This window comes from Triplophysa rosa, linkage group LG10 (genome assembly GCF_024868665.1).
Source record: "Triplophysa rosa linkage group LG10, Trosa_1v2, whole genome shotgun sequence".
Classification (NCBI taxonomy): Eukaryota; Metazoa; Chordata; class Actinopteri; order Cypriniformes; family Nemacheilidae; genus Triplophysa; species Triplophysa rosa.
This window is the reverse complement of record NC_079899.1, coordinates 1,085,580-1,108,628: the sequence shown is the minus strand read 5'-3', so window position 1 is coordinate 1,108,628 and position 23,049 is coordinate 1,085,580. Positions and strand designations below refer to the sequence as shown.

At 43.1% G+C, this 23,049-nt stretch overlaps 2 protein-coding genes across 3 annotated transcripts; one reads left to right on the top strand and one right to left on the bottom strand.

The window, feature by feature from the left end:
* Positions 1-1,946: 1,946 nt before the first annotated feature.
* On the bottom strand, positions 1,947-6,131 carry fam98b (family with sequence similarity 98 member B). The gene is made up of 8 exons (XM_057344100.1): positions 5,962-6,131; positions 5,171-5,319; positions 4,955-5,083; positions 4,687-4,862; positions 3,929-4,009; positions 3,367-3,483; positions 2,841-3,008; positions 1,947-2,759 (listed from the first exon to the last, which is right to left on the bottom strand). Exons 1-8 carry the CDS (start codon positions 5,997-5,999, stop codon positions 2,550-2,552), a joined length of 1,068 nt encoding a protein of 355 aa, XP_057200083.1. The 5' UTR covers positions 6,000-6,131; the 3' UTR covers positions 1,947-2,549.
* A 1,873-nt stretch (positions 6,132-8,004) lies between these two features.
* LOC130560121 (uncharacterized) lies at positions 8,005-19,328 on the top strand. Of its 2 annotated transcripts, XR_008963659.1 has the most exons (14): positions 8,005-8,222; positions 8,844-9,014; positions 9,160-9,234; positions 9,556-9,726; positions 9,872-9,946; positions 10,268-10,438; positions 10,672-10,758; positions 10,970-11,077; positions 11,201-11,301; positions 11,412-11,489; positions 11,615-12,002; positions 12,448-12,597; positions 12,756-12,936; positions 19,201-19,328. XR_008963659.1 is itself a non-coding variant. In XM_057343622.1 (13 exons), the coding sequence occupies exons 1-13, from the start codon at positions 8,198-8,200 to the stop codon at positions 12,857-12,859; spliced, it is 1,704 nt and encodes a 567-aa protein (XP_057199605.1). In that variant the 5' UTR covers positions 8,005-8,197; the 3' UTR covers positions 12,860-14,694. The 2 variants fall into 2 exon arrangements, 1 of the variants encoding a protein (XP_057199605.1); XM_057343622.1 differs by lacking the exon at positions 19,201-19,328 and having other exon boundaries at positions 12,756-14,694.
* The last annotated feature ends 3,721 nt before the right edge of the window (positions 19,329-23,049 follow it).

Sequence of the window (23,049 nt, the reverse complement as noted above, 5' to 3'; positions counted from 1 at the left end):
ATGAGAATGCTCGACCCCCTTTGGTGGATTTAGTTATTCTAGGTGTTATCAGAAGTCTGGAGTTTTGAGAGCGTGATGGGTTTTTAGCGTGATAGAAGCTCTGTTAGATGAGCGGGAGCTAAACCGTTTAATGCTTTATAAGTGATGAGAAGTACTTTATAGTCTACATAGTGGGCATCCAGTGTAGGGAGGATATAATTGGTGTTATGTGGTCACATTTTCTAGACCTCTAGCAGCTGCATTCTGAACTAACTGACAACCACTAAGTCATGCATTACAATAACCCATAGTTTACTTGAATTTTAATTGATGATTCCCTATTTAAATGAACAAACTGATACCGGTCGGATAAATATGATCTGAACCATTGTAAGCTTGTTCCTGAATACCAATATAATTCTTTAAGTGATCTATGGTATCGAATGCGGCACGAATGTAAACGAAAGTAAAACTAGGAGTGAAAAACAGCCTTGGTCTGATGCTAGGAGTAGGTCATTTGTCATTTTAACAATTGCGGTTTCCGTGCTATGATGCGGCCTAAAGCCCGTCTGATATTTTTCGTGTTTGTCATTTGTTTGTAGGAAAGAGAATAATTGCGCAGTAAATACATTTTCCATTATTGTAGACAGATGTGGAAGATTTTATATCAGTCTATAGTTTCCTAGGTCATTTGGTGCGATTTCTTAATAAGAGGCTTAATAACGGCTAGCTGAAAGGGTTTTGGAACATGAACTAGATTGAATGAGAAGCTACTGCAACCGGTTATTACTTTTTTAATGGTTTAGTAATTTAATAATGAACATGTTGTCGATTTAGATGCTGTGATAAGTAGGGCTGTGTATTGGCAAGTGCCTCCCGATACGATACATATCACGATAGATGGGTCACGATACAATATATTGCTATGTATTTCAATACGATACGATACACACTTGCGATATATTGCAATACTTTAAATAGAAAATGTTAAAAGTAGAGGTAGAAATACAACATGCTGTGCACCAGCAGGGGTTTTCTGTGAGGATAAGTGTAAAAACATCCCTTACCTCTGCAGAGTGGCCATGATGTGTGATGCATGGACCTTTAGATCAGAGGTTTGGCTTTTCAAACTGTGGGTCGCGCCCCTCAAGTGGGTAGCACAGGGGAATAAGGCGGCTCACTCAAGTCACTTGGCTGTTGTGGTGCATTACAGTTAAAACACTGAACATGGGCAGAATAAAACCCTGGTTCATCCGTGCTGTAAATGCGCTGGTGTCACATCCGTGAATGCACCATAAATGTCATTGTTACTTTTCTTAATAAACTTTTTAAAAAATGATCCATAGTAGATATCACTATCCATACACTATAAAAAAAAATATTGCGATAGTTACATGTATCGATATTTTTGCACAGCCCTAGTGATAAGTTTGTTTAACTCTTGTTGGCCTATGGGTGAGAAACACGGCAGCTGTTCCACGATTGTCACGTGGAACGAAACGATACCCAAACAGACAGCCAGCTGACAGAAGTTATTATGACTTCAACCAAACCCTTTTCTTTTTTTTCTGTGAATTTTCTGTCAAAAGCATTCCAAACACTGTCATGGCAATTTCAATAAAACATTCATGTTATGGGCAAGTGACGGACGGATGCACTGTCCGAGTGTGCTAGGAACAGGACAATACATAGACCAGGACCGGCTCTCACCTGTAGGTGATAATGTCAACAGCTTTGTTCACCGTCGGGAAAATCTGTTTGTGTGGTGTGCTGTCTTCGTCACATCGCGACCAAACCGATTACATCTAGGATTTTTTGTCCTCATGTTTGTGGTCTTTCACAGTTTACAACTCTTATACGATTTAAAAAATCTTTTGGTGTGGCCCGGCCTTACATACTGTATGTGTAAATGACTGTGAAAGACGAACCAATAAAAACAGTTTGTGTTCACAATAAATGATCTTTATATCAATTCAAACCCATATTAATTTACATCGTGCTAACATGTAAGTTCTTTGAGGAATCGATCTGTTATGTATTCAGACAATGACAATATATTGCCTCTTCTCCTCCTTTCTTGAACTTCTACTGCTGTTCCTGCATAGTGATGTTCACACACAGAACACAGAAACACTCATCTGTAATATGCCGTGCACTGATCGAGGGGACAGCCATTCTTTTTGGTGTCTGCATTATCAAGTGCACTCATTCAATCCCATGATGCATCACACTAACACGTGTACAACACTCGCAATCTTCTGCCTGTTTTCATGAGGCTTGAGCTTCAGTTGACCATCATCATCATTCAATGATTACATTTGTTGCGTTTTATCCTGGAGGCAATGAAGGGTATTTGACAAGATGACATATGTTTAAAACAGGCTTTATTCATCAGAAATGAACGGTGTTCCTGAAGCTCGACTGGTTGATCAGACACGCATCAACATATTCCTCACGTCTGCCAGATGTCATGACTGTAAAAGTCTCAGTTTGTGTGCCGATACAGAAAGCGCTCAAATAAACATTCACGACAACACTGTGATATCAAAGAGAAACAGTCAGTAATGACATCATCGTCCTGTCCTCCAGTTACCCTGTCTCCATCCACCTCTAGATCCACCCCCCCACCTGTCATAGGCCCCTCCCCCTCTCCCTCCGTAACGTCCAGCTGCCCCTCGGCCCCCTCCATCAGTTCTCTTCTGCCAGACGGGCATCTCAGGCGGAGGGGCTTCAATCTCAGACGGTCGTCCGCCGCGATCAGGAACGGCTCCCATCAGAATCTGAGGGTTGAGTTATGAGCACTTACAAACACTTGACGTAATCACCGCTCATGTACAGTAGGCACAATAGACATCACGTACCTTGTTAACAGTGCAGGTGGTTTTCTCTCGGCAGGAGCCACTGCTGGCTTTCACCACGTTACAGATGTCGTCTCGGGCAGCGAGCACATGAGCCAGACTGACTGAAGACTTGAATGATAATGAATATCTCTTTGACTGATATGCCCTGGCCATTCTGTCAGTTTTCACCTGAACAACAACACATCAGAACAGAAAAACAGCTCAACGTTGAATGTTGCCTCATTTGCATTTTGTGTTGGACAGACGTGTCTGCTGCTGAACAAATCAACCATCAGTGTTTATGATGCTACATGACATGAGCTCAACGCTGCTTTACGCTGACAATACAAATAAACATGAAACACAAATAAATGTGATGCGTCCGCCTTAAATCTTCATGAGGAATGATGCGATAGGTTCATGTTTGAAGTGAAATGTAAAGTATTATTAAAGAACCCAGTTTCTGCGAGCGTGACTGTATGGTAACAATGGTCGTCCTCAGGGTTTGACTCTGAAGAAGTGTGTGTTGGTGAGGATGTTGACGTGCCTTGGCTCGATCAGACCAGCTGAAGGACTGTACGGTGACATCCAGACGTTTGATGAGCAGACGCCGTCTACACTCATACTGCGCTGACAGAATGCTGTTTATCTCCTCCAGTTTATTCTGATGACAGAAACACACCTTAAATCATACACAATCACTGTCTGTCATGTTTTGTTCCTGTGTGAATTGGCTCGCCCTCATGTTATCAAGATGTATACGACACCCTTTTTTGAGTTTTTAATAAAACACACCATCTCTGTAGGTTCTCTATAATGTAAGTGACTGGGACCCAAAAGCACAAACATCAGAAAAGTAACCCCTGGAGAATAATAACAGTAGACGCACACGTATTAACAACAAACACATGTTAGTGCTCAAATAAAATATGACATCTGGACATTGTCTCGTATGACATTCAGTCGCTTTGAGTTCACATCATACTAACCTACAGAGACGTCATATTATTATTATTATTATTCTAAAAAAAGCTGATGACATGAGTTGAGAGAATGATAAAAAAGTGAGTTTTGCTTTGAAACCTTAAAGGAAAAGACTGAGACCTCACCCAATCGTCAGCATCGAGTGAACCCTTGAATGCTGGATGTCTGATGTGTCTTTCTGGAAGTTGTTCGAGTAAAACACACACCTGAGACAAAATACACAACTATCATTTCAACATTTCCAACATGAAAACACACGACTCAACTATTGTGTAAGGTAAACATACATATACAGTATGTAGGGACTAAATTCACTTATTAAAGCAACACTTTGTAGTTTTTCCACTTTAAAATAATGTCTGTAAAATGCTTTCAGTGATAGAGGAATTCTACTGCCGCTGCTACATGAGCAGTTTCACAGCGGCTACAAGCACCGTGTGAAAGTTGTGTGTTGGGGTCGGTACACACAGCCCCGCCCCGCCCCTCCCCGCCCCTCCCCTCCCCTGCCTGCCTGCCGGCCGAAGAGTGGCGCATGGTTTCCAAACCACGTTCTGCATTCGCCGGTTCCATCAGCTTACTTGAACAAATCCACGTGTGTCGCGCTGCCCACGGGGAAGCTTACACAGCCACATTATTTACAACACCGGTAACAGACAAGAGCAAAAGTTCTAAAGTGCTGCTGTAATAAACGTCTAGTCGATTAAATGACACATTTTCATGATGGTGCAGTTCAGTTTTACAAACCTGAAAAGAAAACACGACTGGAACTAATCAGATAACAGACACTTAGATTATTATTAATAATGCTTCAATGTTTGTCAATCAGCTGCAGTATTGTGTTATTATTCATCTTTTGAATGAGTAAAGATCTGTGTCTGAGCACCTGTTTCTCTACGGCAGTGAGCACATCTCTGGTCTCTTGTCTGATGGGATCGGGTAGATTCAGAGTTTTACATATTGCTCGGAGATCCTGGAGAGACGGGTTCCACTGCACATCTGCGTCAGGCGCTGGTTTCCTGGCCAACATCTCAGCGGCTTGAAGCTCGGACGCCAAAAACACTGAGTGATAAAAGATGAACACAACACTGAACATCATCTGCTGTAACACACATTGCTGTATTTCACTTGATCATTCTACATAAAAGCCTTACAGAGGATCTTCAGATGGTCTTTTGTGTCTTTCACGTCTCCGTTTGCTAACCCGGAGGTGAGGTCTGTATACGGGCAGCAGAACTCTGTCAGCAGTCTGCTGAGGTCCAGCCTCCATCGGTCAGGATCATCTGCACACAAACACGAGGCCTCTCTTGACGTGTGTGCGGTGTTGTGATGAATCAGCTCGTGTACGTAAGTGTTTGTGTCTGGTGTACCTGAGATCAGTGACTCTCCTGCAGGTGTGTCAGTGATGTGGGTCAGTCTGGTTAACAGGTGTGTCAGTAGACTGACATATTCAGATGAGCTGAAGCCCCGCCCACACGCAGTCAACAGAGACTCTTCATCTGACAGCGGCCCGTCATACCTGACAATAACAAAAAGCGTACATGAATTAAACATTTACCTGTCCTGAACTCTTTCTTTCATAAGGATCCTCAAACGACTGATCGTTTAGAAATAGATTTTGTAAGTAGGCCCACAAAAGTTTGCATTTTGACAGATCATGATCATGAGAGTATATATGTAGAATTGTATTTTTAAAGAGCAGTAATGATAGATGTCTTAAAAAGAAACAGAATATTTAGATGACAGACTTTGATGGTGCATTACATGAATAAATCCAACGATAGTCATATATTGTTGTCTCTCGGTGATGTTAATCTCTTCCATTGCATGTGAACGGGGTTTCAGTCACTGTTATTGTGTGTGTGTGTGATGTGTATAAAAACTGCCTGTGCATACAGAAACCTTACTGGGTTAAAACAAATAATGACAAAATCTATTTTTTGAAGATATGTTCTACTGACACACTACAGCAAAATATATAAAGAATTGGGTTAAAACCCTTTTTGGGGTAAAAATATTAACGAGCCTAAGACTTATGTACATTACTGGGTGTATATATATATATATATACATACATCATTATAACGTCCTCGTACATTACTGCTTTACTCTTTATATTGTGCTGCCGAGTTTCACATCAAGCAAAAAACTATAAACTCACCCGACCTGATCCAAAACATCGAGTATATCGCTTTCCATATTAAATCAACATCATTATCTATTTATTTACACATCTTAGAGGAATTCATTCATGTACACAAACACGCGCACGAGCTTCTGCAGCAGCAGTGCGTCTGTCACTCAAACGAGACCTTATTCTTCTTTCTTTAACTGGCGGGTCGCAACCGACTTGTTTAGGTGCATATCGCCACCTACTGTACCGGAGTGTGTAACTTCAGGAATTAAGCAATTCGGTGAAAAAAAAATAACTTATAATTGAATTATATTTTCTAAACGTGTTTTTCTAAGAAATTTAAACACCGCATTCCAACACTCCCTGAATACTCCACTTGCAAACCTCTCTGAATTATATTTCCTACAAGCCATTATAACACGCTCCACGGTCTCTATAACTTTACCAACTTCACACTCATCTGTAATGCATTTTCCAATTAAATGTAAAGTGGATTTAAGCCTAGTGTGTCTGAGCCTTAGTCTCGAGAAAATTGTTTCTTCTTTCCGTAATTTTCCTTTGAATGGTTTCACTGTAACTGACTTTTGTATGTTGTTGTAATGTCTCCCTTTCTTATCTGTATCCCACATCTTCTGCCAGGTCTTCCTCACTGCCGTTTTAATTAGTGATTTTGCTTCCCCTTTTCCAAAGGGAACTTTCAAAATGTCTTCATCATTTATTTCCAGCGCTCTCTTTGCAATCTTATCAGCTTTCTCATGACCCCTAACACCTACATGAGCAGGAACCCAGCAGAATTGAATATGTACCCCAGCTTTTTGAGTTCTCAACATTAACATAAATATTTCCAACATTAGGTCGTCTCTTCTTGTCTCATTTGAATTCAGACTGCTTAGAGCTGCAAAGGAATCAGAGCAGATGACCACTCTCGCAGGTTTATTTCCTCTACCCATTCCAACCCCAATAGAATTGTTATTGTTTCTGCTGTAAATACTGAAAGTCTATTATTCTTTTACTTATAGACATATCAAATTCTGGTATATATACTCCTGTTCCCATGTTCGCTCTTTGGATCCTGAGATCCATCCGTGTATACTGATATATAACTATAATATTCTGTCTTAATATACTCCTGTACTAATGAACCAATATTTCCAGTACATCTTTCTTCCCATTCTCTCTTCTGCTCAATAAATTTTAAGTTTACACTGTGTTATGTCTTAGTGTAGACAAAAAGCTGGAGACCGTGGATTCCTTTCAGTAACTTTTATTAACTAACTAGCATTCAGCTTAGCATGCAAGCAGACGCTCCGTATCTCTACTTCTTTCTACCCCCACACACAACTCAATGTTAGCTCCCTGAATCTTAGTGCAGAACAAAACGTGATTGGCTGAAGTTAGAACGTGCCCTATTGGACAACGAAGGCGAAAGTTACCCGATTGGCTTGCGTAGATAGTGGGCGGAGTCCACCTGTTTGTGGATTGTGTGCGCGTTTTGACGTTAGAAATGTTTCAAAATCCACAAATGCACAGAGAGCCATCCACAAATGCGTGCACTGATCCAAAAATGCGTGCAGCGATTCACAAATGCACAGAGAGCCATCCACAAATGCGTGCACTGATCCAAAAATGCGTGCAGCGATTCACAAATGCACAGAAAGCGATCCACAAATGTGCATAAAGTGATCTACAAATAAATGCCATTGAAATAAATTTGTAAATATTTTTTATTTGCAAATCTCATTGTATTTATTTGTGAGTTCCATTTCTTTTTGTGGAACGTTCAACATATATTTATGGTTCGCTTTTTGTGCATATGTGGATTTAAAAAATGTTTGTGAAACTCTCTATATTTATTTGCGGATCATAGTTTATTTATTCAGAATATTGCAACAATTCTGATCCCATATAAATCAAATCACCACATAAACCTTTCTGCACTTTTATTTTATAAAATAAACATCGTTTACTTTGATGTAGAAGCTGTTTTTCTCACGGAGACACGCACGCGCACGCGCGCACACAGACTGTGGCTTTATGACGCTGCGATTAGAATGTTTGTAGTGGCAGCAGTTCAGTTGTGAAGACGCTTCTGTAATCTTCGCTGAAAACCAGAGACATAAACGCTTTTCAACACTTTGAACGCGAAGCTGAAGTGAAATAGTTGTTTAACTCTTCAGCGTTTATTGTTTTCTCAGCATTTAAAGTCTCTGTGTTCGTTTAAACTCGGTTTGTTGGTGTTTAAACATCTGAGACGGCTGACAGGATGATGCCTTCAGCGACTGAAAACAGTAAGATCAACATCTAAAAGCCTTAAAAACACGACCAATGTCTATATTTGACTGGTAATATAATGTAACATCTGTAATGTAATCGTGCTGTATTAAAACATCTCCGATTACTGTTATTTAATTTAAATGAGGTTATTTTTCAGGTATAAGCACAAATATCGCAAATGTACACAAGGCTGAACTGTTGTGCTGTTTATTGGAAACTTAATCATCAGCCAAATTTCATAACCGTGACAGTAAATATAGTCGTTTGTATTAGAAGCATTTCAAATCTGAAGATGTCTTATAAAAAGTTCTTTTACATCCGTCCGCACTGTCAATCATTGCTCAATATTGTATTGTTTTCATGTGAATATTACCATTTAATCATGTCCATGAGAAAAGTAATAGAATTGACTGTTGAGAATTAATTGAACATTATTCTATAATTTGTTAATCTTGTGACAAAAAGAGGAACGCTGATAAAGCTTTTCTCAATGATCATGATGGGACAGAGCCCAAGAAACGGAGACGTCTGGCTGATGTTTGCAAACCCAAAATATTCTGAATTCAATACCTGTATAAATGAATGAATTGTTAAGAGTTACAAATTGAATATACATATTATGTAATTATTTTCAGAACATCGTGGAAGGAAGAGAAAAGCTGAAGAAGCTTTTTATGATGATGAGGAGACCGAGCCGGCCCCAAAACGAATGAAACATCAGACTGATTCTGAGTCAGCTCCTCTCCCGGGGCCGTCGACAATCATGCAAGCCACCAATATTTCACCTGCCCCAGAAACTGCTGACGGTAAGAATGACACAATCATTTACAGTTATATTTACTGTCACAACCTTACTATAGATTTTGACTGTATGAAGCTGTTATCTAGTAATGATTCATGTCAGTGAAGTAAGTAATTGTTCATTCTGGTCTCTACTTCTGGACTGTGAAGATGAAGCACCATCTGGAATAAATCCTGATGACCCCATGCCAGGACTTCTCTTTGGATTTGGAGTAACTCCTGATGGTAGGTCTACTGTTAATATTACTTTGAATAATACAGTATTATTGGTATATGAGTACGTAGTTTACATTAGTTTTAGAACCATCATTTAAGGAATATGTATATAGTTAATCCAGTTAATACTTTTTTATCACCTGCTAATCAGAATATTCTAAGCGAATTAAAGGAAAGTGTCAATGCCAATTTAGGTTGTACACTCAGGACAAGAATATTACCAGTGCAAATTATACCAGCTCATCATAATTACTGTAACGCTGCAAATGTAATTGAATATACACTATATAACTATGCATTTACTGAGCATTATTCTGTTAATCCTTTCAGAACATCATGCAAGTAAGAGAAACGCTGAAGAAGCTTTTTATGATGATGAGGAGACCGAGCCGACCCCAAAACGAATGAAACATCTGACTGATTCTGAGTCAGCTTCTCTCCCGGGGCCGTCGACAATCATGCAAGCCACCAATATTTCACCTGCCCCAGAAACTGCTGACGGTAAGAATGACACAATCATTTACAGTTATATTTACTGTCACAACCTTACTATAGATTTTGACTGTATGAAGCTGTTATCTAGTAATGATTCATGTCAGTGAAGTAAGTAATTGTTCATTCTGGTCTCTACTTCTGGACTGTGAAGATGAAGCACCATCTGGAATAAATCCTGATGACCCCATGCCAGGACTTCTCTTTGGATTTGGAGTAACTCCTGATGGTAGGTCTACTGTTAATATTACTTTGAATAATACAGTATTATTGGTATATGAGTACGTAGTTTACATTAGTTTTAGAACCATCATTTAAGGAATATGTATATAGTTAATCCAGTTAATACTTTTTTATCACCTGCTAATCAGAATATTCTAAGCGAATTAAAGGAAAGTGTCAATGCCAATTTAGGTTGTACACTCAGGACAAGAATATTACCAGTGCAAATTATACCAGCTCATCATAATTACTGTAACGCTGCAAATGTAATTGAATATACACTATATAACTATGCATTTACTGAGCATTATTCTGTTATTCCTTTCAGAACATCATGCAAGTAAGAGAAACGCTGAAGAAGCTTTTTATGATGATGAGGAGACCGAGCCGACCCCAAAACAAATGAAACATCAGACTGATTCTGAGTCAGCTCCTCTCCCGGGGCCGTCAACAATCATGCAAGCCACCAATATTTCACCTGCCCCAGAAACTGCTGACGGTAAGAATGACACAATCATTTACAGTTATATTTACAGTTACAGTTTGTTTTGTGTGAACTATACAGTATGTGTACCAAATGTGATGACTGTTGGTAAAACTTACCCACTTTAGCCCAAATTTACCAAAAATATGAATTATTGTTTGTAACTTTGAACCAGTGATGATTTATGTTAGTGAATGTTCATGAAGTAATAAATTGCTCATTATGGATTTTCTCTTTGGATTGTGAAGATGGAGCTGTCGCAGGACCATCAGGTATAAATCCAGCACCTCGTCCTGTTGATCCAGTGCCAAGACCTTTGTCACCATCTCCTGACGGTAAATTAACCGTTAATGTTACTGTGAACAATGCAGTATTATTGGAGTATGATTATGTATAAAATACTGGTTTACATTAGTTTTAAAACCATCATACAAGGAATATGTGTATAGTTAATACAGTGATTTATTCATGTAACTGTTAACAAGTAATGATTCATGTCAGTGAAGTATGTAGTTGTTCATTCTGGTCTTTCTTTCTGGACTGTAGAAGAAAATGGTGACGCTGCCCCAGAACCGGAACAGGAAATAAATCCAGCACCGCGTCTTGCTGATGTTTTGATAGACATTCCCTTTCCAGACCGATATCTTACTGATGGTGAGTCTACTGTCAGTGTTGTGTGGGTTACACTGCTACTGGCCTGTTTTTTTTATACTATTTTCACTGTTGTCGTGTCGGCGTGTGTGTTTACATGCTGTTATTGTGTATGTTTTTTTCCAGAACGTGTCACCAACCGATATCAAGTGCTTCCGGAAGAGGTGCTTGAACACGGACGACGTGCAATGGCTTTCGCTGCAGTTCGCAGAATTGATGGGAGACAGGTAAGACAGTTCTTGACCACGTGTCCTCTTGCAAATTTATATCAAGAGTTTTGATCTAAACACACGGATGACTGCAGATGATCTTAAACTGAATGAATTCACTTTTGCAGGTGGTGCTCAAATGTGTTCCTGAAGATTTCACTGAATCACGCGAAGATCCACATTCCACATCATATAAACGCAGTGCGGTAAGACATTCAAACATTATCCCTTCAGCTGTGTAAGCGTTTAGTAGAGTCATCAATAATTAACTGCAACCAATGACCTAAGAGTAAGTGAAATGAACGTTCTCTCTCTGTATGCTTTTCTCTAGTTCGGGTGTCGTGTGCCTGTATACAAGGAAATAAGCATCATGCTACAGCTGCAGCATTCGCCTCCGCCGTGCCCTCATGTGATAAACATGCTCGACTGGTTTGAGTTTCCAGATGGATATGTAGTGGTCCTCGAGAGGTTGTCAGAACCCTGGGTGAAGCTGGAAACATTTATCCAAGAGAACGGTGGTCAACTGAGTGAAAGAGTCGCCCAGGCCATCATGCGCCAGTTGCTGCAGACTTTCGATTACTTCATTCATGTTGGAGTGCAGCACTGTGACGTCTGGACAAATAACATCATGATCAACAGAGAGACCCTGGACATAAAGCTCATCAGCTTTGGTAGCAGCAGTCCCTGCTTTCTTTTTAATATGGAGGGAACTCAAGCCCGTAAGTCAAATCCTAGCGTCATGTCATAATGACAAAATGATTGTACATCTGTGAATGTGTAGTGCCAGTGTTAAATGTTGTATATATGAGGTGTATGAATGCAGTGTTTCACATACATTTATTCATTTGTGACGGTTCGCCACAATAACAACAGTGAGCGCCACCAATAGCCCTCTGCCATAAGCTCCCGCGTCAGAGACAAACCAGTGCCTATTTAGCAACTTTAGCACTACATTCAGTGACTTTTAGGGTCTATTTTTATCATAAAAGAGACATCGTTTAGCATGAGAATCCAGCACGTTTAACTGTACAAACAAACGTAAATAAGTCTGAATGCATAAAACAGCATTAAAAGAGTTCACTCAGATGTCATTTGACATGAAACAGATGATCTGTCTTATGATGTGGATGAATTGTTGTGCTAAACGATGAAAATCTCTTACAGGCCAGCCGTTTTACCAGGATCATTTTTATCGACTGGACTTCAACTATCACCACCTCAGGGCTCTGTTTTGTTTATTTGAAAGGATGTTTGACTTGAGAAAGTTACACGGAGGGCAGGTGAACGCCTTGAGAACCCGTGGAGCATCTAGAGGTCAGTGCAAAGCACTAACTTAACCATATGATATATGACTGTGTTTTTGCTGTTATTATGACGTCATCTGTACACTGACACAGTACAGTGTTTTCATAAGACAACTTTATCCCGCCTCGCTTTAATAACATGACTGGTCTCTTCTCTTTTGAAAACAGAATGCAGAGACTTCTACTTAACGTGTGAAAGAGTCATTAATACGGATCTTGGGGATCTCCTAAATCATCCCTGGATAACAAATGATGAATGGACGTCAGACTAGATGCCAGACGAGACGCGTAGGACTCGTTCGGCATTCAGGAAACTCTCATCTGTTTTTTAGTGAGGGACAGGTAACTGGTAAGTTAAATCATCTGTCAGTTCAGTGACATATCACTTATTTACACTGCAAAAAATGCCCTTCTTGAAACAAGCAAGAAGCACTTAAATCTGGTAAAAGTGTAAACTCAAGCAAAAATCTGCCAATGGGATAAGCAAAACTGACTTGGTAAGAATTCTTGTCAGTTTTTGCTTTGAAGCTAGAATATTTGAACTTATATCGTGACACTGGGCTGCACAGTGGCTCGGTGGTTAGCACTGTTGCCTCACAGCAAGAAGGTCACCGGTCCAAGCCCCGGCTGGCACGGGAGGCCTTCTTTCTGTGTGGAGTTTTCATGTTCTCCCTGTGTCAGCGTGGGTTTACTCCGGGTACTCCGGTTTCCTCCCACAGACCAAAGACATGCAGGTTAGGTTAATTGAAGAATGAAACAATAAATAAACCTAGACACTAAAATTGCATGCGGGTCTTAAAACTAGACATAAAACGCTTAAACCAGTGGTGTAGCCACGGGTGTGCCAGGCTGTGCATTTTGACCCACAGTGGCAGCTGGCACACCTAAAAAAATTAGTCCTACATTTTTTTTCTAAATGTGGGCTATTGTTGGTCACTTACTATATTTGTTTATTTAAAGTGTCATTTAAATTATTTTTTTTTAAAATATCTGCCGACATTCCGACTGCCAACCAATCCGCAAACAGCCGCTGACTGTGACGTGACCCCAGCATCTTGGACACTTTTCCCGCTCATTCTAAACAAACAGAGATCTTGACTAAACCTTGCTAGCTAGCAATAACAAACGCGTTTTCAGAGTGACTCCTATGGAATAATGAAGGCTGCTGCCTCTCCTCCTTGCTGCCTGGATCAGACGCGTTTGGCCAGATGGAAATATTACAGGGACCGAGCAAGCACTATAAACTTGAAGTGGAAAGTCCTGAACTTACAATATTTGTGCAATTGCTCAAATGTTTCGACTCGTGATAACGACGTTTTCCCCAACATGAACAGTTTACTATTGTTTTGATCACATCGCCTGTTACAAGTTGTTCTGTGAAGCGCTTGTTTCAGCTGTGCATTTTGACGTTTCGCATCAGAAACGAGTGATGGAAGCACCAAACTTTGAAATTAAAACCCTTAAATTAATTTTCAAAAAAGTTTTTACGCTCAAAATTGGTGAGTTTAATGTTCGCTACTTCATAATTTATTTGGCAAAGTATAGTAAGTATAGTTTTACAGATCAGTTTTACACCCAGTCTGTCCTGTAATGATAGTCATACGCAGAGTCAGGGTTTTTAGCACATTCGTATGACAGTAAATTAGGGATGTGCACGAATGTTCGAATATTCGATCCGCAATAATTATTTGAATATTATAAATGCTATTTGAATATTCATATTTTTCATAAGAATAAAAGACTGCGTCACCACAGGGTTAGAATTGTCTTGTCTTATTTAACGCTTCTTCAGTTAATTTGTAATGACTTTAATATACAGAAAATATAAAAAATCGTTTGTATGTGTTCCTAGATCTTTGTTCAGTCAGATCGCAGGCTAGTTGTAAATATTTAAGTTCACACACGGCGGCCTGATGGATCGCGTGTTATGCTCGGCTCATGTGTTATACATCACCATATTAAAATGTTTTAAAAACATGAGCCACATAATTTGTTAACATTACTTATATATAAGTTGGTATAAAAATACCAACGTAATATTAAATGATTCAATGATTAATTTGTTTATTACCATAACTTGTTCGTAGCTGTTGTTCGTTCGTTAGAAATACAGGTGCTGGTCATATAATTAGAATATCATCAAAAAGTTGATTTATTTAACTAATTCCATTCAAAAAGTGAAACTTGTATATTATATTCATTCATTACACACAGACTGATATATTTCAAATGTTTATTTCTTTTAATTTGATGATTATAACTGACAACTAATGAAAACCCCAAATTCAGTATCTCAGAAAATTAGAATATTACTTAAGACCAATACAAAGAAAGGATTTTTAGAAATCTTGGCCAACTGAAAAGTATGAACATGAAAAGTATGAGCATGTACAGCACTCAATACTTAGTTGGGGCTCCTTTTGCCTGAATTACTGCAGCAATGCGGCGTGGCATGGAGTCGATCAGTCTGTGGCACTGCTCAGGTGTTATGAGAGGCCAGGTTGCTCTGATAGTGGCCTTCAGCTCTTCTGCATTGTTGGGTCTGGCATATCGCATCTTCCTCTTCACAATACCCCATAGATTTTCTATGGGGTTAAGGTCAGGCGAGTTTGCTGGCCAATTAAGAACAGGGATACCATGGTCCTTAAACCAGGTACTGGTAGCTTTGGCACTGTGTGCAGGTGCCAAGTCCTGTTGGAAAATGAAATCTGCATCTCCATAAAGTTGGTCAGCAGCAGGAAGCATGAAGTGCTCTAAAACTTCCTGGTATACGGCTGCGTTGACCTTGGACCTCAGAAAACACAGTGGACCAACACCAGCAGATGACATGGCACCCCAAACCATCACTGACTGTGGAAACTTTACACTGGACCTCAAGCAACGTGGATTCTGTGCCTCTCCTCTCTTCCTCCAGACTCTGGGACCCTGATTTCCAAAGGAAATGCAAAATTTACTTTCATCAGAGAACATAACTTTGGACCACTCAGCAGCAGTCCAGTCCTTTTTGTCTTTAGCCCAGGCGAGACGCTTCTGATGCTTCCTGCTGCTGACCAACTTTATGGAGATGCAGATTTCATTTTCCAACAGGACTTGGCACCTGCACACAGTGCCAAAGCTACCAGTACCTGGTTTAAGGACCATGGTATCCCTGTTCTTAATTGGCCAGCAAACTCGCCTGACCTTAACCCCATAGAAAATCTATGGGGTATTGTGAAGAGGAAGATGCGATATGCCAGACCCAACAATGCAGAAGAGCTGAAGGCCACTATCAGAGCAACCTGGGCTCTCATAACACCTGAGCAGTGCCACAGACTGATCGACTCCATGCCACGCCGCATTGCTGCAGTAATTCAGGCAAAAGGAGCCCCAACTAAGTATTGAGTGCTGTACATGCTCATACTTTTCATGTTCATACTTTTCAGTTGGCCAAGATTTCTAAAAATCCTTTCTTTGTATTGGTCTTAAGTAATATTCTAATTTTCTGAGATACTGAATTTGAGATTTCCATTAGTTCATCAAAATTAAAAGAAATAAACATTTGAAATATATCAGTCTGTGTGTAATGAATGAATATAATATACAAGTTTCACTTTTTGAATGGAATTAGTGAAATAAATCAACTTTTTGATGATATTCTAATTATATGACCAGCACCTGTATATTAGGTAACTAATGCTGATTTCAACAACTTGAAACATTAAAATGTACATTTCACTGCAACTAATGTTAATAAGTTTGGCCTTAGCATAAGACTGGTACCCTTTTCCATACCTAAAGCCTCTATTTTCCTCCTAAGAACTTCAAATAGGGTCGTCGCCTGTAAATAAATGTGCACGGATGTTTTTTTGTTTGTTTTAAAGCACGTTGTAATTCCTTAGTTAGGCTACCTTAGGGGATTTTATTTATCGATGCAAATGCAATAAGCTAAACAAGACAGATGCTGACCATGAAATGACAAAGAAAACAATATTTATATGCGGTGGTGATCAGCAGGATTAGTAATTCTTCCTCAGATGACGGTCACGTAATAAACAGGACAACAGCCACTCCAATGGCTACGTCTTTGATTTTAGGATCAATTAACAGTCGGCATGGAGGTATCAAGCCGGTTTACTTTATTGATTATCAACATTATAAACAATAATGCCAGATATTCTTGTCAGATCTGGGTTTTGTTACCTGGAGTTGGAGAAGAGCAGCGTGTTGTCTCCGCTGTCGGCTTGTTAACCATAGTAAAATAGACCTATATGCTTGTTTTTCTTATCAAGAACATAAAAAACAAAATAAACAAGATAACCATATATCACAGACTGTCAATATACGTTGCGTTTTGTTTTGTATGTTTGGTTTTTGTATGATTTCGCTTCGCGAAGGCTTAAATGCAGTTTTTATGTATTTTTTATTTTTTTCCAACTTTGCTAATCTTTTCAACATTATATCAACAGGATATGATATTAGTGCATTATGAATATTTAATGATAATTATAAGCTTGATGTGAAATTGTGACTAAATAAAAACGTAACAAATTACGTCTTTATTAACTTATTTTAAATAAATGAATATTCGTTTTTTATGAGCTCCAATATTCGAATATGAAATTATTGAAAAATGCCCATCACTACAATAAATGAGGCACACCCAGTTGCCATGTTCAGAATTCAAATCTATACAAAAAACACAGATTTAGATGAAACATTTTGTATTTACTATGGTACTATAATTGTATTATACTTTGCACTAGAATGCACTAGAATGTTTTGCTGTATTAACTGTAGTAATTGGATAAATTGTAGCAAATACTGTAGTATACTTAAATATTTCCTATGGTAAGACTCAAAAACACTAGTGTCTATGAGTTTTAGTAGTTTACTGTAGTAAATACTAAAGTACACTAGATCATTTTTGATCCAGGATGAACTTCATCCTGCTTGCTGTGGTAACCTTGGAACAATGAGACAAGACTGGCTGAGAGTAGAGTACTGTTCTGCACTCTTTGATGCAACAAGTACATCAGTGGTTTTTTTGGTTCCGGTTGATCTAACTAATGCAGCCTAAACCCTCAGAGGATTTATATTATGGAAGAGTAGTGTATGCAAGATTAAAAAGATGCGTCTTTAGTCTAGATTTAAACTGACAGAGTGTGTCTGCCTCCCGGACAGTGCAGGGAAGACTATTCCAAAGTTTAGGCGCTAGATAGGAAAAGGATCTACCACCTGCACTTGATTTTGAAATTCTAGGTATTACCAACTGACAGGACGCCTGAGAGCGTAATGCACGTGAAGGACTGTAATACAAAAGGAGTTCATTCAAGTACTGAGGAGCTAAACCATGTAAGGCTTTATAGGTAATAAGCAAGATTTTAAAGTTAACGCGATGCTTTATAGGTAACCAGTGCAAGGTTGACAGAACCGGGCTAATATGTTCATACTTTTTTGTACGTGTAAGAACTCGAGCTGCCGCGTTTTGGACCAATTGGAGTTTTTGTAATAAGCCTGCAGGGCAACCACCTAACAGTGCATTACAGTAATCTAGTCTTGATGTCATGAATGCATGAATTAACTTCTCTGCATCTGAGATTGACAGCATATGACGTAGTTTAGATATATTCTTAAGATGGAAAAACGCAATTTTACAGGTGTTGGCGACGTGGCTCTCAAATGACAGATTACTATCGAATAGAACGCCAAGATTCTTTGCTGACGACGAGGGTTTTATGGAACATCCGTCAATAGTTAAACAGTATTCTTGGTTGTTACTTATAGCAGTTTTCGGTCCAATAAGTAACACTTCTGTTTTGTCCGAGTTCAGTAATAAAAAGTTGTTACTCATCCAGTTTTTTATATCGACTATGCATTCCATTATTCGATGGAACTGCTGTGTTTCATGAGGCTTCGAGGAAATATAAAGTTGAGTATCATCAGCATAACAGTGAAAGCTAACTCCGTGTCGCTTTATTATATCTCCTAGAGGTAGCATGTATAATGCGAAGAGCAGAGGCCCTAAGACTGAGCCCTGTGGTACACCGTACTGGACTTGCGATTTGCGTGACACCTCATTGTTTATTGCTACAAATTGAAAACGGTCGGATAAATAAGATTTAAACCATTTCAAAGCTATTCCCTTAATGCCGACATAATTTTCGAGTCTATGTAGGAGTGTGCTGTGGTCAATGGTATCGAATGCAGCACTAAGGTCTAGCAGCACCAATAACGAGATACAACCTCGGTCAGACGCCAATAGCAGATCATTTGTAACTCTGATCAAAGCAGTCTCTGTACTGTGACATGCTCTAAATCCAGACTGGAATTCTTCATTGATGTCATTCCTTTGGAGGAAGGAGCATAATTGAGTTGAAACTACTTTTTCCAGAACTTTAGATATGAAAGGTAGATTCGATATAGGCCTGTAGTTCCCTAGTTCCCTTTCTGTCGGTCTCTCGACGTTGTGTCGAACCGACAGAATGGGGTTTGTCTTGAGAACCTATCATCTTCTGAGTATTTAGAAAAGGCCAATGAAAATTGGCGAATGAAATTTGCATGCCGGGCTCCTCCCCGGATGTCCGGGTATAAGAGGGAAGCCGGCGTGCTCATTCATTCACCTTTTGTTCTTCAGAGCCTACGCATCTGGTGAGCTTCTCTACGATCTGGGTGATCATTCTTTCTGCTGGAATCTACGACGTGGACAGCGGACGGTCCCTTCCTGCAGTGACTCTCCCCTGGGCGTCTCGGCAGTTCCGGAGGTGTTCGAGCAAATTTCCTTTTCTAAAAGAGAAATTTCTCCAGCGTGGCTTGTCCCGCTGTTCTCATGGGTGCAACACACTCATCGAGGAGGGGGACGGACACAATGCCTGCTTCCAGTACGCTGGGGCAGACGTTGTGGATACGTCCTGCCCGCACTGCGGGCGGTGACGATTCAGACGTTGCGTCACAGGTGGCTGTGTTCCCACGGGACTCAGCCACCACCTCGTTTGCTCCCCGTTCCGTGGCGGCAGGACTACGGCCCTGCCGTCCGCTATGGCAAGCAGCGAGGGTGAGATGAGGATTACTGTGAGCGATAATCCGCCAGCCACGGCTCACGGACCGTTCACACCTCGTTTCGCTCGTCTGACCGTTCCCCAAAAAAACGGTCCGCCGTCTTATTCCTCAATCACGTATTCGGACACGATGCGTGATGATGAGATTCTCTTGCAGCATCGGGGGGTGACGTACTGCATCCGACTCCGACGATTCCTCGGGCTCCCTCCCTCGGGGGGTCGAGCCCAGGAAGAGATGTCGGCATTTCCCGGGCCGCCGTGAGTGTTGGGTTGCAGTGCCCGCACTGCCTCTCCCGGCGCTCGCGGCTGGCTACATGGCGCCTCGGGGTTGAGCCATGGGGGCGTCCGCCCCCAGTGCCGTGTTTACCGGAAATGCATGAGGAACTTTGTAAGACCTGGAAACGCCCCTTCCCGGCACGTTTCACGTCAAGCAAAGTTCTGTCACCCTCTCTTCCCTCGAGGTTGAGACAGCTGGAGGATGCGTCGGTGTCCCCCAGTGCCGCCGCGGTGCACTCGTGCCCGTAGGTGGCTGCCACCTGGGTGGGCTCGACCTAGATTCCCGTCCAAAGCATGTGGTGTCTCGGCATCTCTGGTGTCGAGAGCTTACATTGCGGCGGACCAAGCTGCCTCCTCTCTCCACGCTATGGCTCCTGCCAGGCCAGGGCGTTGAGAGAGCTCCACGAGGGTAAGACCGACCCAGCGCTTATGCAGGAACTCCGCGCCGCCACCGACCTCGCTCTACGGGCGACCAAGGTGACCACGTGGGCCCTGGGTCAGACGATGTCCACACTTGTGGTCCATGAGAAACTCCTCTGGCCAATACTTGCGCAGATGAGTAACGCTGAGAAGGTCCACTTTCTCGACGTACCCGTCTCGCAAGGTGGGGCTGGTTGGTGTTACTGTCGAGCCGCAGCGGCCCCGCTCACCCCCCGCCCGTTGGGGGGGCGCGAGACCCGCACGCGGCCTCCCCGGAGGGTTCTCGACAGTAAGAAGCAGTCCTCCGTGCCGCAACTCGGCCACCTCGGCCGTCGAGTCCCGTGCACTGTCTGCTTCCCAGCAGCCCTGGTCCTCTTCAACGCCCTCCAGCTCTGGGCCCCCCACTCAGGTGGTCCCCCTGGAGGAGACAGCGAAGAGGAGACCATCGTCCCATCAGCAGCCGCGGGGCAGCGGCCATCATGGGAACACCTCAGGGGGATCGAGGCTACCATTGGGCCCGACCCCAGCCACATCGCTGGGAAGTCGGATAGGGACGGATCCTGCCCCGTCCCTCCATCTGCTGGCCCCCTCCGGGGTGCTGGCGCCCACTTACTCTCAAAAAGGAGAGTTTCCTCTCTCTCTGGGTTACCACAGCCGCTCTCACCCTCTGCACGACGGTGAACGGCAAACTCGACGTTGCATCATGGCAAAGCGCAATGTCGAGTATAAACACCAGCACTCAGTCAGACAGTGCGTTGAGCTGCGCAGTCGCCAGGCAGGAAAAATGGCCGATCTCCTCCCCGGGGGACCTCCCCCGGCAAGGAATCCGTACTGCTAGCCATTGAACCACCCTCCACGGGGGCGATGAAGCAAATCAAACCTCTAGTCCCCCTGTCACAGTTCTGGGAGCCTGCCCAGACTGTCAGGCTGGCTGAGGAAGACGATCCGTCTCGGGTACGCGATTCAGTTTGCTACACGTCCGCCCAAGTTCCGGGGCGTCCTTTTTACCTCAGTCAGAGGCAGGGATGCCCCCGTACTTAGGGCGGAGGTCGCCTCCCTTCTGGTGAAGGGAGCGATCGAGCCCGTCCCACCGGCCGAGGTGTTCAGCGGGTTTTACAGCCCGTATTTCATTGTCCCTAAGAAAGGCGGAGGGTTGCGCCCTATCTTGGATCTGCGTGTTCTGAACAGGCACCTACACAAGCTGCCTTTCAGGATGGTCACGCAGAAGCGCATCCTGGCGTCCGTCAGGCGTCAGGACTGGTTCATGGCAATCGACCTAAGGACGCGTACTTCATGTCTCGATCCTCCCTCGACATCGGCCGTTCCGACGGTTCGCGTTCGAGGGACGGGCATATCAGTACAGGGTCCTCCCCTTCGGTCTGTCCCTGTCTCCACGAGTCTTTACGAAGGTCGTGGAAGCCGCCCTCCTTCCCCGTTGGGAAGGAGGTGTACGGGTACTAACTATCTCGACGACTGGCTCAAGTTTGGGCACACTCTCGAGATCTGTGGTGTACACACAGGGACCTGGTGCTCCGGCACCTAGATCGGTGGGGCCACAGGTCAACTGAGATAAGAGCAAGCTCTCCCCGGTGCAGAGCATCCTCTTTCTCGGTATGGAACTCGACTCTGTCCTCACGGGCGGCCCCGCTCACCCCCAGGGGGGGGCGCGAGGTCTAGCGCGCCCGGTCAGTGTTGAACTGCCTGAGATCAGACAGTCAGCGGTCCCCCTGTAACAAGAGGCTCCTGGGATTCATGGCATCCTCGGCGGGGGTGGCCCCCCCTCGGGTCGATGCATATACGACCGCTCCAACACTGGCGGCAGAGTCAAGTTCCTTGGAGAGCGTGGCACACCGGCAGCAGGCGTTGGTCACACGCTTTTCTGCCGACACACCCTAAGGGGTGCCGTGTGCAACGGGCAAGCAGTGTCGGGGCGGTGGACGGGCCCCCGCCTGCGTTGGCATTCAACTGCCTAGAGTTGTGGGTTGTGCTACTTGCATTGAGGGACTTCCTCTCGTGCAGGGAAGCACGTGCTGGTCCGGTCGGACAGCACAGCTGCTGTGGCGTATTCTTCACTCACAGCAGCTAACATGACTCGCCCGACGCCTCCTCCTCTGGAGTCAGCAGGTGATCAGCTCCCTGCGAGCCACACACATCCCAGGCGTCCTGAACCAGACAGCCGATGCGCTCTCTCGTCAGTTGACGCCTTGCGGAGAGTGGCGACTCCCTCCCCGCGCAGCCGGCTCATTTGGGGGCAGTTTGGCCAGGCACAGGTGGTCCTGTTGCCTCCCCGAACTCCTCCCATTGTCCGCTTGGGTACTCCCTGTCCGAGGACCCTCGGCACGGATGCCCTTGCGCACAGCTGGCCGCGGGACAAGCGGAAGTACGCTTCCCCCCAGTGAGCCTCATTGCACAGGGCCTGTGCAAGGCCAGGGAAGAGGAGCATCAAGTGGTACTAGTTACGCCCCTTCGGCCTAACCAGGACTTGGTTCTCGGAGCTGAGGCTCTGACAACAACTCCCCCCTGGCCGCTCCCCCTGGCGAACAGCTTCCCCAGGGGAAGGGGCACGTTACGGCATCCCAGGCAAAACCTGGTCTCCATGTCTGGACGGGACGAGGAGATCCTGAGTGACCCACCCCCGGTCTGGTTGGGACGTCACTCAGGCTAGGGCTTCGGCCACTGGGCGGCTATACGCCCATAGGTGGCGCCTCTTCTCGTCCTGGTGCTCTTCTCGG